This window comes from Pyrus communis, chromosome 14, assembly GCF_041283825.1.
Source record: "Pyrus communis isolate YQ-2024b chromosome 14, ASM4128382v1, whole genome shotgun sequence".
NCBI classification, from domain to species: domain Eukaryota; kingdom Viridiplantae; phylum Streptophyta; class Magnoliopsida; order Rosales; family Rosaceae; genus Pyrus; species Pyrus communis.
This window is the reverse complement of record NC_142578.1, coordinates 19,630,325-19,647,907: the sequence shown is the minus strand read 5'-3', so window position 1 is coordinate 19,647,907 and position 17,583 is coordinate 19,630,325. Positions and strand designations below refer to the sequence as shown.

Below are 17,583 nucleotides of genomic sequence, written 5' to 3'. Positions count from 1 at the left end.
TCACACACAAAGCAGATGAAGCCCAAGAAATGACAATGTAGTAAGCATAGAAGACCATGATTAACAGAATTCACATATAGATTACATAGATTGTCTTCTAACCGCTAATATTGCGAGGGAAAAGGGAAATCTGATTGAGAAACGAAAGAAAGGAAACGATAAAAGGACACCGGATTCAACATGCATTTGTTTGAGTGGCTTCTGAAAAGCATCAGTGAAAAACCTGACAGTGAATTTCTACATCATATATAAAGAATGAAGAAACCTACATGCAGATCCCAAAGCAGCATTTCATTTCAGGCTAAGCCGGTGCAGGAAGAGCGGCAAGATATACAGAGTTGCATATACACAATTCATCAAACACTTATCATGTTTTCACATGCAAAACCATCACAACAATTTCCTTAACTTTTCACCGAACCGCAGCAAAAGCAACTTGTTTTTAACCAAGTAAACAAATTATCGAAATAAAACCCAGGAATTATTAAACCCAATTGGTCTCCAGCCATTCCGGAATCATGGAAATTGAATTAAATTGCTAGATCAGATCACCTAAAAATTGTGAAACAGGACAAATGATTGTTTGAACAGAATCGATAGGGTGTTTTATTACTAAGATTAACCAAATACAAGCGGTGCCAGATGGCTACATATTTCCTTTAATGACCAATTTCTCGATCCAAAGATAATGCACATTTCACACAAATCACAAATAGTTTTAAACCCTTATATCACCACTTTATCTTGCAGTCGGAAACTAGTCAAAGGCTGTCCGAGGAGGGAAGGCCTATAGAAGACATGGCTGTGTGCAATCTCAATGCGTTCCCTGGGATCGTTCAAGTTTTCATCCCTCAACGCTTGAAGAATAGCTTGCGATGATTGCTTCCTGGGGATAAAACAATACACATGGCAAAGAATTGATATACATTCCAATTATACAAAGTAATGCCAAATATGATTCAGGTCGTACTAAATATGATCTTTCGAATTATAAGTTTACGGGAAATTACCGTGTTATCAATATTTTATATAGCGTCTTCAAGATGGGGCAGAGCTCTACAGGAGCAACAGGCTTGTTTTCTTCAGGATGCAACACATTTAGGCTCGACTGACTGAGAAGTTCATAAAATGCTTTGACTGCAGAGACACCCTAGAAGCAAAGGGGTCAGAGCATTATATATAGATTGGTAACAAGTTAGAAGAAATGGATTACAAGGGCACGTTTTAGCTGGACACCCCTAGAAGCAAAAAAAATCCTCAATGGAATGACAAGGGCACGTTTTAGCGGGACCAGATCCTTGCTAGTACTGTTATGGAGGAGTAATCATATTCTTCACACATTCTTCTTACACTTATACAATGTCACACATCTTCAATCTTTATTTAGATGTGCCTTGTCTGATGATTGGATAACTAAAATGTTTACTTGATTGCACATACTTTTACCAGTCAATCATTTCTCTTTTAAATTAATTACTGAGGTATAATTGTGAATTGAAATGAATATATCTTGTAAGGGATTGAAAACCAAAGTAAATAACAACTAATACCTGAATCATTCCTTTGCCACTGATGTTTTCACCCATATCCCGGTTTAGTTCCCCTTTGGCTAACATTTGCCCATACCACGCATTGCGACCTTTCAACAGGGTTACATATGTGTCGGCCAACAAAGGCCCTGCAAGTTTCTCGGGCTCTTCCGTCAACAAATGAGTGATAAATATCATCTCTGAGGTACAATGTGCAAAGTATACGGATTTGCTGGTAGCACTCTCCTTTGTGAGGGCTGCTACCATCCCTGAGAAAATTAAAAAGGAAAAATGGCCATTACATCATCCAATATTTATAGCTATAGAACTGAATTGGTTTTCCATTCTTCTGAGAAGCTTCCCTAAGCAATGCCGGGAAACTACAGCTCGTATACAACAAATTTCAAGTTTGTCAAGGCAGGAATTTTCTGACAGTTCCTGAACAGTCAGTTGTGAATTATTCCATTTGAAACAGTAATGTCAGCTCGTAAATAAGGGAACAGGATAGCCTCTCATTTTAATGAAAACATATCCCTCTTAGCATGGTTCGGAGCTTCATACATCTGATACCTTGAGGACAGAATTGAAGAGTAGTGTTTTCGTAAAAACAGGACTCTAAATTATATAAAAGCATCATATACTTCTCTTCAAATCTGTCCTCATTAACACGGTATCAGGTGTACGTAGCTTAGAAATTTAATGAAGCGGAACAAAAATTACTAGTACTTAAATGAAGGTGAACAACAATAACCAAGCAGAAAACTTGATTTCTCATTCACTGTATTCCCTTTTCATGTTTATGAAAAAGGACATCGGAAATCAAGATGATTGGTATCCGAAGTTGTTCCTTGTAATTAAATTCTTGAACACCTAAAAGTTCAATTCTTTTAACTGGAGTCCACCCTTATCATACGAGATATGTCTGTCAGAATGAACTTCAGATTTACCTGCTCCAATGGCATAGACATTCTTTAAGCCACCCATGACTTCATGTGTAACAAGATCGCTATTGTCCCAGACAATAAAATGGGGTTGCCTTAAGAACTTCGCGAGAGGTTTTCTCCACTTTTCAGCTCCGCATATTCGAGCATTAGCATATTCTTTGTTGTAGATTTCTGAGGCAATGTTTGGGCCACCCAGATAAAGTATGTTCTCTATAGGTACACCGGCTGCGAGTCATAAAGAAAAGAATGAACAGAAATTGAGAAGTGGCAATAACAATATACTACGGTTGCTTTAGCTTTACTCACTTCAGTAGCATATTTCTAATTGAACTTTAAAGTTAAAACCCAACATACTGAAGGTTCACAGTCAAATTAAAAGAAGAGAAACATACTTGCTTGATGAATCATTTGCGTGGGAGTTATGATATGCGGGAGAGGCTCAAGTGCAGCCTCGATACCTTTTGCCAAAGAGATGATAATAGGATGTGTGATTCTTTCATTCCAATAATTACTAATCTCTTCAAACACGTCTTTTGTTTCCGTTGATGGCAAGCCATTCACCACAATATCAGCATCCCAAACAGCCTCCTGCAAACTAGTCACAACCTTCAAAGGGCACAGCGGCGTCTCAACCATGTTCAAACAAAACCCATCTTTCAAAATCTCATCGGCATAAAGTGTTCGATCCCCAAGCCTTGCCTCCACATATTTCAAATATGCGCATCGCCTGATCAACCTCCTCAACACATCTTCCCTCGAATTGATCACTTCAAAAATATGTTCAGCGGTGGCTCTATCAACAGCTCTTCCCGGTCTTCTCCATATCCTTATTTGAACCTTGTCTCGAAATTGACCATAGCTATCTTGCAACACAGCAGCAAAAACACTGCCCCAAGCACCCGCCCCGACACCAACAATTCTCAAAGGGTCACCATTAGCCTTTCCAAGGCGGCTCCGGAGCTCGTCAAGCTTCTCCTCCAATGCATTAAAGTTGTGAACAGACCCGTTCGAATACAAATTACGATCCATAGCTTCAATGCTCCCCACCATCTAAATCCAAGCAAAATAAGACCATCAACAATAACACACAAAACTGAAAAAAATCGCAAACTACTTGCTTATGCAGGTTTTTCTATAATTCCAACAGATCTTGAAAGTTTCTAACCAAGTCAGAATTTAAGAACAATTCACCTTTAATATTTATATGATCGCTCTCCCAATACACAATATTGAAATGTATGATATTTTTAATCAGATTTTACGACCCACCAATCAAGATTTGTTGGTAAACAAATCCGGCAGAAACCGATACAAACAAGAAAAAGGACAGGATTTCATCCTATGCATGCAATGCAAGTCTCTTCCTTTTTATTTAAGAGTTCCAAAGAGTATGCCAAAAAAATAAAACCCAAATATTCAAATTATATTGTTATCTCCGCCTGAAGTTGTTCATCTACCAACCATAAACTTGAAAAACACTTTGTGAAAGCTCAGAAATTAAACAACAAGAAAAAGAAAAAATCAACAAAAAAATACCAACCTTGCCGGAAATTACAAAGCTTTCTTGGTCAAAGTTGTGTTGGGTTGTTCACTCAAATTCCTGTCAGCTCAGAGACCCGCCCACACTGGCGGTGGATATAATGCTGGAAAATTGAAGCCGGACGGAAAGACACCAAAAAGTGCGATGGAGGTGACAAAAATGTAACTAACATGAAGAAGCTCTGAATCATTGAAGGGAGAAAGCGTGACAACAGAGAAGGAAGGCTGAGGAGGAACAAAAAAAGCCATAAAAGGCATTAATGGGTGCAGTTGAGGTTGAGTTGGGTGCCAAAGTCATTAATGGGTTTTAGATTCTGCCAACTTCCCCAACGGGCATTAATATTGGATAATTTTGGTCGGTGTTTGATCACAGGTGCTAAAACCCCTTTGTAACATGTAATATTAGGAATTGTTATTAATACTTCAAAAATCTCATTTTGAACTTTAAACTTTCTATAAGTAGTAAGAAAACTACATTTGTGAAGAACGTAGAATGAGATTTTTAAAGTGTTAATAATAGTTCCCATAATATTTGTAGCAAAAGATGAACTAAACTCAAGTGTGAAAATAAGAGTCTAGATTATTTGACCAATACACATAAAATCCACATGCTGACACTTCCCTTTTTTTTCTTTTTTTTTTTCTTTTCTTTTGAACAAACGATATAATCTACATTAGGGGAGTGAAAAGTGGAGAGTGGGCTAAACCTCACAATGTGCTAGTAATAAGGTGGTTCAAATTCGCCTTTACGAAAATCGGACTTACGACCTTACTTACAAGTGAAGAGAAATATTTGGAAATTTATCGTCAAAGACCTCTGATAGAGAGAAAATTTAGAGAAAAGAAATAGTACTCATGACTCATCTTAGTAGAGAAGTTTTTTTTCTTGGAAAGAAAATAGTTATACATTCAAGATAGAGAAAACAAAATGCTACAACCACCGGTTGTAACCGTGAATCTGTTTGATGGCGATCATGGGTAAGGTGCTATTCTTACTAGCCTTCTTTGAGTCAAGAAAAAATAAATAACCGTGATTTACCACCACTTGTCTCTCTTTTCATAAAAGAGAAAAAAAACATTACAACCACCACCTTACACGTGCTCTCTTCCTACACTCACCCAAAGCCAAGAATGTGTCAAAACTTCGAGGGCTTTTTCATTGAGCCTAAGAGCATCCCCAGCGTGGGGTTTTGCTCGGGGGTCTGGCTCCAAAACAAAGGCCCGAGGGCCGGTGGAGAAGCTCCAGCGTGCGGGAGGCCGAAGGCAGGGGGAGGCCCGAGGGCCAGGCCCGTGAGGGATTGCCAGGCCTTGAGCCCGAGGTGGGGCTGACGCAAGGCTGACGCCAGGGTGGCGTCAGCGTAATATTTTATTTTTTTGTGTCAGGCGCGTGCACCCCACCCGCGCGTGGGGGCGTGTCGCCGACACAAAAAAAATAAAAAAAGGCAATTGTCAGTTACCGTTGGGAAGCCACGTGGCTTCCCACGGTGCGTTAGATCCTAACGGTCACTTAATGTGGACCGTTAGATCTCAACGGTAAAAAAAAAAAAAAAGTCAGATTTAATATCCACCGTTCGATCTGAGATCAACGGTGGATATTAAAATGCTTTATAAATTACAAAATAAATGAAAAAATAGTTTTAAAAATTTGAAAAGTTACCGTTGTGACACGTGGCACAATCTGGAGCGTTGGAATTCAAATTTTTTTATATCTAACGGCAGAGATTAATTAATTGAATAAAAATTTAAAAAAAAATTGTAAAAAATTCAAAAAAATTCAAAAAAATATCTGAAAAATCTGAAAAAATTGTAAAAAAAATTGTTTTTACTTTTCTATAAATACCTTCTCATTATCATCTACCTTACACAACAATTTCATAATTTCTCAACTACTTTCAATCACATTCCTTTCTTTGTGTCAAAGTTTGAATCCATTTTTTTTCAACAAAATGACCACTGGTGCAGGTACGAATTGGTCGCTTATTGAAGATGTTGCGTTGTGTACTAGCTGGGTTAAAGTTACTCATAGTTCGCTTACGGGTAATGAGATGCAGTTGCGAGAAATGTGGAGTCTTATTCATACCAATTTTCTTGAGAAAATTGGTGGGAAAAGAACCAAAGAATCGATGTCCAGTCGTTGGAAATTACTTAGCCAATCGTTTAGTACGTGGAGAGACGCTTTAGCACAAGCTAGTAGTAATATTCGAAGTGGGGAAAATTACTCGGATCAGGTAACAATATATTATTTATTTGATACCCAAATTTACATTATAATTATTTGTTTGTATTATTTATTTGTTACATACTTACATTATAATTATTTGTTTGTATTATTTATTTGTTACGTACAAAATTTATTATTTATTGTTACTTATTTGTTACATTATAATTATGTTGTTTGTATTATTTATTTATTTGTTTGTTTGTATTATTTATTTACTAAACTTGGAACTCTAGCCCCATGTTATGATTAACATGACATATATATATATATTTATTTATTTGTTACTTATTTTCATTATTTACTAAACTTGAAGCCTTCTTACTTATTTTCATTATATTTGTTACTTTATATATATATATATGTATATATTTGCTAGTTACTTATTTTCATTATAATTATTTATTTGTTACTTATTTTCATTATTTACTAAACTTGAAGCCTTCTTACTTATTTTCATTATATTTGTTACTTTATATATATATATATGTATATATTTGCTAGTTACTTATTTTCATTATAATTATTTATTTGTTACTTATTTTCATTATTTACTAACTTGAAGCCTTCTTACTTATTTTCATTATATTTGTTACTTATATATATATATGTATATATTTGCTAGTTACTTATTTTCATTATAATTATTTATTTGTTACTTATTTTCATTATTTACTAACTTGAAGCCTTCTTACTTATTTTCATTATATTTGTTACTTATATATATATATGTATATATTTGCTAGTTACTTATTTTCATTATAATTATTTATTTGTTACTTATTTTCATTATTTACTAACTTGAAGCCTTCTTACTTATTTTCATTATATTTGTTACTTATATATATATGTATATATTTGCTAGTTACTTATTTTCATTATAATTATTTATTTGTTACTTATTTTTATTGTGTAGGAACTTCAAGTACAAGCTTGGTACGCTGCCAAAACCAAAAGCAAAAATAAATCATTCAACCGGTGGGAATGTTGGAATATTGTCAAAGATTGTCCTAAATTTAGAGTTGTGCCAGTCGGTCCAGAAGTGCACATGAACAACACCCCTCTACACTCTACACCCGATCATGTTCATGAAGATGATGCAGAAGAAGTGCCCGAAACGCCCCTCCCTGAACGCGCGTTGGGTTCGACCCGTTTTCCAATTAGGCCTGAAGGTAAGAAGGCTTCAAAGAGAAAAGGGAGTGCTTCCAAGAACGATTATGCAAAGTTCATGGAAGAACTTACTCGCCAAGGTGAATTGACTTTGGCGAGGGACCTGGCGAAAGATGAGGCTGATAAGGCTAGAGAGGCATCAAAACAAGCAGCTGTTGAGAGAGAATTTTATGCTAATGAGAGAGAAAGAGAGCTACTTAGGCAAGAAAGGGAACATGTTAGAGAAGAAAGACGGGCTCAACAAGATCGTGAGATTATGAACATGTCTTTAGAAGGGAAGTCTCCAAATTCTAAATTTTTTTGGAAGTCAGAGAAAGCGGACGTTGTGCGAAGGAGGCGTGCAAGAGAAGCAATAGCAAGCCAAGGTGGTTCTAGCACCGCAAGAGAAGATCATCCTAGCACCACAAATTGGTTAAGTGATGATGAATAGAGTACTTTTTGTAATCGGAGCCCATAATTTTCCAATCACTTTGGGTTGTAATTTATTATTTATTGTTTGTATTATTTATGTTGTTTCCAATTTCTTGAATATTTATTCAAATTAATTTGGTAAGTTATTTATTAAAAGTCCATTGTTCAAATTAAAAGTCCTTGTATAAAATAACTAAAAGTCCATCGTTCTAATTAAAAGTCCATCGTTCTAATTAAAAGTCCTTTACATAAACATAAACATAAACATACTAAGAATTACATAAACATAAACATAACAAAATTACATAAACATAAACATAAACATACTAAGAATTACATATACTAAGAATTACATAAACATAAACATAAAAAAATTACATAAACATACCAAATAATAAAACACACCAAATAAAATAACATAAACATACCAAATTAAAAAAAAACACACTAAATGAACTTAAATATCTTCAGCTTGTTTCAATGCCCACTGGTGCTCTATCAAGTCAATTTGTCGGGCATTGTGCATGTCTGGCATTTGAAATGCAGTATATCGTTGAATGAGCCTTTCATTGTAACGTCCATCCCTTTGTAATGGCTCATGTTGCACGGGCTCATCGGTGGCGTCATGAGCACAATATATACGTGTTCTTGAATTGTTCATCGGGTCTGGCTCATATTCATCAACGGCTTCATAATCGTACTCATCTTCCACAATCATGTTATGAAGAATGATGCACGTCATCATGATGGATCGAAGCGACTCTACATCAAACAATCTGGCAGCACCCCTGACGATCGCCCAGCGAGCTTGGAGGATACCGAAACAACGCTCCACATCCTTCCTGCACCCCTCTTGACAGCTTGCAAAGTGTTTTTCCTTTGCACTCCGTGGACGTGGCACTATTTTGACAAAGGTTGACCAGCGCGGGTAGATGCCGTCAGCTAGGTAGTATGGCCCGTCGTACATACGTCCGTTGACCTCATACGTAACTTTTGGTACCTTTCCTTGCAGGACATCGTTGAACACTGGGGATTGGGCAAGGATGTTGATGTCATTTTGAGCTCCCGGGACCCCGAAAAAGGCGTGCCAAATCCATGTATCAAAAGATGCCACCGCCTCCAGAATGATACTTTTTGCTCCTTTTCTGTCCCCGTAAGCGCCTTGCCATGCACTTGGACAGTTTTTCCACGTCCAGTGCATACAATCAATGCTTCCAATCATCCCCGGAAAGCCACGCATCTCCGCCTTCTTCAACAGCCGCTCCAAGTCCATGTGTGTAGGTTTGCGGAGGTACTCAGCGGTGTAGATAGATTCGATTGCTCCGCAAAACCTCATCAGGGACTCAAGAATGGTTGATTGCCCCATCCTCGTTATCTCATCCACTTGGTCTGCAGATGCTCCATATGCAAGCATCCGCAAGGCAGCAGTAATTTTTTGCTCAGGCAGTAGACCCATAGCACCAAAAGCATCTTTTTTTTGCACAAAATAAGAATCATGGTTGCAAACAGCAATCATGATTTTGTTGAACAAATGTCGTTCCATTCTAAAACGACGTCTAAAGTACGTATCAGGGAATGCACTATTAGGAACAAAATAATCATCCAAGAGTTCCATACCTCGTCGTTGCCTGCTTCTATCAAGGTTTCCGGAACGGCTGGGCCTGCAGATCTGAGCCGCAGCTTGGATGACTCGACGGGAATGTGAGGCTCTGCCCCTTCTTACTTCGTCATTTCTCATTTGACGCTCCTCATCCTCTTCCCTCTCATTTCTTACCCTCTGCTGATTGAAGATTGCTTCAGATTCGTTAAACAATTCTTCCTCTTCCTGATTGTATTCCCACATCATCCTTGAGGAAGAAGAAGACGACATTGAAAGAAAGAAACAGAAACTATGAATAATGATACAAATTTTTGTGAATAAGGAAGCAGAAACTATGAATAACGATAGAGATCTTGAGAATTTTGGTGTGAGATTTGTGAGGATGGATGGTGGATTATATAGAGGATTCAGAAATGATTAGGTTCTGCATAATGCCACGTGGCATGCCGTCATTCGTTACAAATCTGATGGAAATCTATCCTCAAAGATTATGAACGGATTATGACACGTGGCATGCCGTCATTCGTTAAAAATCTGATGGAAATCTATCCTCAAAGATTGTGAACCGATTATGACACGTGGCGCGGCGTGATTGGTTAATAATCTTATCAGAAATCCATCACCAATAATTGTATTATTTTGTATTATTTAATAATACTTCGGATAATGACACGTGGCGCAACGAGAACGATTAAAAATCTTATCCGATATTACAATTAAAATTATTTTGTTTTATTTATAAAAAATAAAAAAAATACTAATATTTTATTGCCTATTGCCAGGGCTATTGAAGTGTAACGGTGGAGATGCAAATTCTATTGCCAGGGCTACTTACTGTTCATTAAGGGCAATTACTGTTCATTAGGTGGATTGAATAGTGTATTGCCAAGGGGGAGGGCTCCAACGCTGGAGTTGCTCTAAGAGGAGGAGCTATACGAGGTGGTTTCAAGCTTTGAAAGGAGTTGGTGTTGTTAAATTGGATTTAAAGCACGCTCCAAGGATAAGTAACATTTAGATTTCTTCTACTTTGATCCTTGAAACAAATAAGTACAATGACCCCAGGATTAAAGACCTTAAAGGGGGTTTATTTGGAAAAATAGTTGAAGTTCCACCATATAACTATTTGGCAATATAAAAAGTAGCTCAATTACTTAGAGCATCTCCAATAGAGACCATAAATGAAGTTCATACAACCGTATAATTCCTAAATATAGGGACATAAGGATTCCAATGAGCCGGAATTGAAGTCCTCAAAGTATCTCTATTTATAGAGACTCGCCGGATACTTTAAAGAAATTCTCAAATATAGAGACTATATATAGGAACTCAAAGAGTGGACTCCATATTAATTTTTATTTTTGAGTGGGAATGGTGCCGCTTTTTTCTTTGTTTTTTGAACCCACCCACATGAGACAACTTCTCATTTTTTTTTTTTCAACTTCTCGTTTGAATTATGTGAATTTGATATTTGCCATGAATTGCATCAAATATATGTACATGCATTAAAATATTACTGAATTGAATATGCAATTAAATAAATGAATTGAGAAAAAAAAAAAAAAATTGGAATTGAGAAAACTAGGGTTCTTCGAACCATCGCCCTACACTGCTCCATCCATGGCGATGGGCCATATCGTGCAAGCCACCAGCACCTGGCTAGTAGCCTGCGACGACTTGCCAAGCCCAGCCCAAAAATTGAATCCTAGCCGCAAGTTTGAACCAAAACGGTGCGTTTGAAGCACCCTGTCCTGACCCATGGCCTAAAAGCCCATGTCCTCCCGTCGACTTTTCTGACGAAACACGACCGGTAGTCATGTAAATTGGACAAAACTCATCGTTTTCACCAACGATTTCTAGAAATTCTAGAAGAATTTCATGGGTTTTTTTTGTTCGAATTGGATTGAATTCCATTGATTCTCTTTCCCCCGACGTTGAGATCTCATCTTCGTCGACAAACACTCGGTTCTCTGAGGAACCATGGCTTGCCCTGATTTGGAAACGTCGTCTGACACGGCGCCGTAAACTAATTATGGCATTCTTCCTTGGTAAAGCACACCCAGCATGCTTGAAGCGGCCTATGCAAAAAAAAAAAAAAAAAATTTGGCTTGCCTAAAGCGGGCCGTGTGCAATTTTTTGGAGGGCTCGCTTTCAGTGGCCCAACCCCTTTTTCCTCGTTGTCTGGGCTTACAACCCCACCCCCAAGACCAAACCCAGCCTACCCTAGGGCCTAGGATCCACGACACCATTTTTGGCCCTGAATTTTATTTGCCTAATTATTTTAGGCCTAATGGGTTTTATATTTTTTTCACCCACACTTTAATTTGCCCCGAAGTCCAAATAATTAATTCAATTATAATTATAGACCTAAAATTATATTTTGCACATTCTTGTTGCATGTTTCTGTATATATTTGTGTTTGCCTGCAGGAATATATGAACCTGAAGTTTATAATTATTTTGAAACCTGAAGTTTATAATTATTTTGAAACCTGAAGTTTATAATTATTTTGAAACCTGAAGTTTTTCAGGAAAAATTAAACCAATACATGTCTATTAGAACCTGTATGTTCTACTCATATGTGAATGGATTGATTTTTCTCCATTACACTAACCACATCTTGTCCATCTATTTTGTGATAGGAACATGTTGAATTTGAACAAACTCGACTTCACTACTTTAGAGGTCTCTGGAAAGAACTACCTTAAGTGGGTCCAAGATGTGAAGCTTCACCTCACTACAAAGAACTTGCATCCCGCTATTGAAGAAAAGACGGACAACCCTATTGGCGAAGTTGAAAAAGCCACCACTATGATCTTCATCCGAAGGCATATGCATGACGATTTGCAAACTGAGTATCTTGATAAGGAGGATCCATGTGCACTATGGGTCACTTTGGCTGATCATTTTGATCACCAAAAAGATATATTCTTGCCTGAAGCAAGACATGACTGGCAGCATTTGCGTTTCCAAGAATTTAAGTTTGTGAATGAATATAATTATGAAGTTTGTCGAATCCGATCAATTCTCAAGTTTTGTAACGAAACTTTGACCGAAGAGGATCTCCTAGAGAAAGCCTATTCGACCTTCTCTGCTTCTAATATTGTCATGCAACAACAATATAGAGCTCAGAAGTTCACTAAGTTCTCGGATTTGATCTTTGTTTTACTTCTTGATGAAAAACAGAACTAGATGTTGATGAAGAGTCATCAAGTTCGACCTACTGGGGTGACTGCTGTGCTTGAAGCACATTATAGAATAAACCAACGCCTAAAACGCTAAAAGAGGCGTGGTAGGGACGGTCAAAAGCCATCCCACCAAGGTCAACAGAGTCAAGGCCCATCCAAGGGAGGAAACAAAGCCCAGAAGCGCCCAAACCTCGTTCCCAAGGCCCCGAACTTCAAGAATAAGGGCAAAGCACCTAAAACCATAGATGTGGACATGTGCTATCATTATGGTTCAAAGAACTATTGGTCCTGTGTATGCCGAGCTCCTAAGAAGGTTGTAGATGAATATCATTCTCATCGTAAGAAGTTTAAATCAAACTTTGTGCAAGTGGATGAACTGGAGACTACAAAGATGGAGGTTTCTGGCTTTCAAAAAGATACCATCCTTATGGAAGATTAGAATCTTAGACAGACTTATTTTTTAGATGAAATAAGACAATAGGGTTGAATTCCACCTAGTGGCCGAACCCCTCCTTTGTTTTTGGTTGATTTTTGAACAATTTTCCTTTATGTTTGGATTATTTGTTGGTGATTTGTTTTTGGATATTAAGTTTTAATTCGTTACCATCCTTGAATAAATGAAATTATTTTGAATTGATATTTGTTTTTAGAACTTTTATGCATGTGACCAATTCAAATTAATTTTTCATTCTAGGTATGACTAGTGGGAAAGTTAGTTGTCTGGCAGATAGTGCAACCACGCACACAGTTTTGCATGAACGCATCTATTTCACTAACTTTATACCTAAGAATGCACCTCTGACAACCTTCTCAGGCTCATCCAACCGATAAAAGGATACGGTACGGCACGACACGTATAATGTTGTCCAATGGTACAATCTTGACCATTGCTAAGGCACTTTATTCTCCACATTCCGGAAGAACATTGTTGAGTTTCAAGGACATTAAAGATAACAATTACCACGCTGAAACCCACGTAGAAAACAGAGTTGAATTTCTGTGCATAACTTCCTACGAATATGGCCAGAAGCATATTCTAGAAATGATGGAGCGTATCTCGAGTGGTCTGTATACTATGACCATATGCCTCATAGAATGCCAATATATGGCCGACCCTACTACTGGGATCGCACACGAAATTACAGTTTGGCATAATCGTTTGGGGCATCCTGGACGAATAGCAATGCGCCGTATCCTCAAATCTTCACATGGGCATCCACTAACCCAAAGTTTAGGTTTGATCCAAGGAATCGCATGCCAAACATGTTCAATAGGAAAACTTATTACTAAGCCTTCTAATGACAAGATTCGTTTGAAACCTCCCATTTTTCTACAACAGATTCAGGGGGACATTTGTGGACCAATTCACTCTCCATGCGAGCCCTTTAGATACTTTATGGCTTTGGTTAACACTTCCACACGTTGGTCACACGTGTGCTTGTTGTCCACAAGGAACGTTGAATTTTCCAAACTGTTAGCTCAAGTTATCAAGCTCAAGGCTCACCACCCTGATTATCCAATCAAATATATTTGATTGGATAATGCTGGCGAATTCACATCTACAACTTTTGATGACTATTGCATGTCGTTGGGGTTGAAGTTGAACATCTTATACCCCATGTTCACGCCCAGAACGGCCAGGCAAAGGTTTTCATCAAGCGCTTACAAATGATTACTCGATCATTGGTCATATGTACCAAGCTCCCAATCCCTGCTTAGGGCAATACAATATTGCACGCAGCAAAGTTGGTCTGCCTGAGGCCTGTTGTGACACAACCATTTAGTGTTTTTCAGTTGGTTACCGGATACGAACCCGACATATCGCATCTGCGCATTTTTGGTTGTGCGGTATATGTGCCAATTTCATCACCCTTACGTACAAAAATGGGGCCTCAGCGAAGGATGAGAATCTATGTCGGATATGATTCTCCTTCGATTATTCGTTACTTAGAATCTTTGACAAGCAATCTGTTTATCGCTCGTTTAGCGGATTGTCACTTCTACAAGACAATCTTCCCATTATTGGGGGGAGATAAGAACATCACCGTTCTTGAAGAACGACACGAATTATCATGGACTGCTCAGTAGATCCCCGCACTGCTCAGTCTGAAACTGAAGTGCAGCACATATTGGATCTTTAGAGGATAGCTCAAAGCATGCTAGATGTTTTCACCGATCTAGCGTGCGTGACAAGATCACATATTCTAGCTGCAAATACGCTTGCAAAGATGAATGTACCAAATGTATGACGGATTTCCCTCTTAGAGGCCCAAGACACCAATATTGGTGATTCACGTACATTGGTGGCTAGCCAATCTTGCTTCTACACAAAAGTGTGGCAGACCTCTTGGTTCAAATGAGTCACACCCCCTTAAGAGGAAACCCACGACACAAGATCCTGAAGAACCTATCGTGAATCTAACTATCGCTTACTCATTCTATCCAACTCATAAGGAAATTCTAGATTATGGAAGCATCCTTAAAGAGATGAATCTTCCTCCTGAGAATCGTGAGACTTCGGTCTATTATGCTAGCTTAGATGTTGTGTGGCGTAGAAATGAGATGATTGTCGACGATGTATTAGCATATGCAGTAACTACTGAGATTATGTTGAGCGATGACATTGAACAGCGTTCCATTGATGAATGTTGATGTAGAACTGATTGGTTAAACTGGAAACAAGCAATCTAAGTCGAACTCGATTCACTTGCAAAACGTAAGGTGTTTGGACCTGTAGCTCCTACTTCTCCACATGTGAAGCCCGTTGGCTACAAATGGGTTTTCGTTATGAATTGTAATGAGAAGAATGAAATTGTGCGTTACAAAGTTCGGCTTGTTGCATAAGTTTTCTCACAACGCCCCGGGATTGACTATGATGAAACTTATTCACCCGTTATGGATGTGATTACTTTTCGCTACCTTATCAGTTTGGTAGTTTCCGAAAAACTGAGTATGCAGCTGATGGACGTAGTAATTGTATATATCTATGAGGGTCTTGATATGGAAATCTATATGAAAGTTCCTGAAGGACTTACTCTTAATTAGGCTGTGGCGTTCAATTATGTTGAGCGATGACATTGAACCGCGTTCCATTGATGAATGTCAATGTATAACTGATTGGTTAAATTGGAAACAAGCAATCCAAGTCGTCTTGATTCACTTGCAAAACATAAGGTGTTTAGACTTGTAGCTTTTACTTCTCCACATGTGAAACCCGTTGGCTACAAATGGGTTTTCGTTCTGAATCGTAATGAGAATAATGAAATTGTGTGTTACAAAGCTCGTCTTGTTGCACAAGTCTTCTCACAACGCCCCGGGATTGACTATGACGAAACTTATTCACCCGTTATGGATGTGATTACTTTTTGCTACCTTATCAGTTTGGTAATTTCCAAAAAACTGAGTATGCAGCTGATAGACGTAGTAATTGTGTATATCTATAGGGATCTTGATATGGAAATCTATATGAAAGTTCCTGAAGGACTTACTCTCAATTAAGCTATGACGTTCAATTATGTTGAGCGATGACATTGAACTGCGTTCCATTGATGAATGTCGATGTAGAACTGATTGGTTAAACTAAAAACAAGCAATCCCAGTTGAACTCGATTCACTTGCAAAACGTAATGTGTTTAGACGTGTAGCTCCTACTCCTCCACATGTGAAGCCCGTTGGTTACAAATGGGTTTTCGTTCTGAATCGTAATGAGAAAAATGAAATTGTGCGTTACAAAGCTCGTCTTATTGCGCAAGTCTTCTCACAACGCCCTGGGATTGACTATGACAAAACTTATTCACCCGTTATGGATGTGATTACTTTTCATTACCTTATCAGTTTGGTAGTTTCCGAAAAACTGAGTATGCAGCTGATGGACGTAGTAATTGCGTATATTTATGGGGATCTTGATACGGAAATCTATATGAAAGTTCCTGAAGGACTTACATTGACTGGTTCAAATATTTCCAAACCCTAGAACACACTCTCAATTAGGCTGTGGCGTTTATTCTATGATTTGAAGCAATCTGGAAGAATGTGGTCTAACCGTCTGAGTGAGTATTTGACTAGTCAGGGATATATGAACCACAAACTATGCCTTTGTGTGTTCATTAAGAAGTCATATTCCGGATTTGCGATTGTTGCAGTATATGTCGATGACATGAACCTTATTGGAACTCCTAAAGAGCTCGCGAGAATTGCCGCACACTTGAAGTAGGAATTTGAGATGAAAGATCTAGGTAAGACTCGATACTGTCTCGGTTTTGAGATAGAGCATTGTTTGGATGGAATCCCAAGTACATCAATCGAACTACACCCAGAAGATGTTGCGCCGCTTTAATGAGGATAAAGCGAAACCTTTGAGTACTCCTATGGTCATTCGTTCGCTGGATGCAAAACTAGATCCCTTCCATCCAAAGGAGGATGATGAAGAGATTTTGGAGCATGAAGTTCCTTATCTAAGTGCGATACACGCTTTATTGTACTTAGCTCAATGCACTAAACTTGACATCTCCTTCACTGTTAATTTTTTGGCAAGATACAGTAATGCACTTACACACAGACATTGGATTGGCATGAAAGACATCTTCTGTTACCTTAAGGGTACTACGGATTTGGGCTTGTTCTATCCCTATAAATCCTCGAGTAATGCCGCACTCTTCACTTCTCAAGTCGATTCTCGCCTTGTTGGTTATGCTAATGCATGATACTTATATGATCCGCACAATGAGCATTCTTAAATGGGTTATGTCTTTAACGTTGAAGGCATCGTAATCTCTTGGAGGTCAACTAAACAGACCTTAGTTGCCACTTTGTCTAACCATGCTGAAATTCTTGCCTTACATGAAGCAACTCGAGAATGCTTTTGGTTGAGAGCAGTAGTGGGCCATATTCGAAACTCCTGAGATCTTTATCCCGCAATTGATGTGTCGATGACAATCTTTGAAGACAACGCAGCATGCATCGAACAACTCAAGAAGGGTTACATCAA

The 17,583-nt window shown here is 38.2% G+C and overlaps 1 protein-coding gene and 1 pseudogene across 2 annotated transcripts; one reads left to right on the top strand and one right to left on the bottom strand.

The window, feature by feature from the left end:
* Positions 1 to 582: 582 nt before the first annotated feature.
* On the bottom strand, positions 583 to 4,373 carry LOC137713186 (glycerol-3-phosphate dehydrogenase [NAD(+)] GPDHC1, cytosolic). 2 transcript variants are annotated; one of them, XM_068452453.2, is made up of 6 exons: positions 4,014 to 4,373; positions 2,866 to 3,523; positions 2,477 to 2,698; positions 1,551 to 1,798; positions 1,011 to 1,150; positions 583 to 886 (listed from the first exon to the last, which is right to left on the bottom strand). In XM_068452453.2, the coding sequence occupies exons 2-6, from the start codon at positions 3,521 to 3,523 to the stop codon at positions 727 to 729; spliced, it is 1,428 nt and encodes a 475-aa protein (XP_068308554.2). In that variant the 5' UTR covers positions 4,014 to 4,373; the 3' UTR covers positions 583 to 726. The 2 variants fall into 2 exon arrangements, with proteins under 2 accessions (XP_068308554.2, XP_068308555.2); XM_068452454.2 differs by lacking the exon at positions 4,014 to 4,373 and adding an exon at positions 3,665 to 3,844.
* A 7,681-nt stretch (positions 4,374 to 12,054) lies between these two features.
* Positions 12,055 to 13,035, top strand: LOC148691352 (uncharacterized; annotated as a pseudogene).
* Positions 13,036 to 17,583: the final 4,548 nt, after the last annotated feature.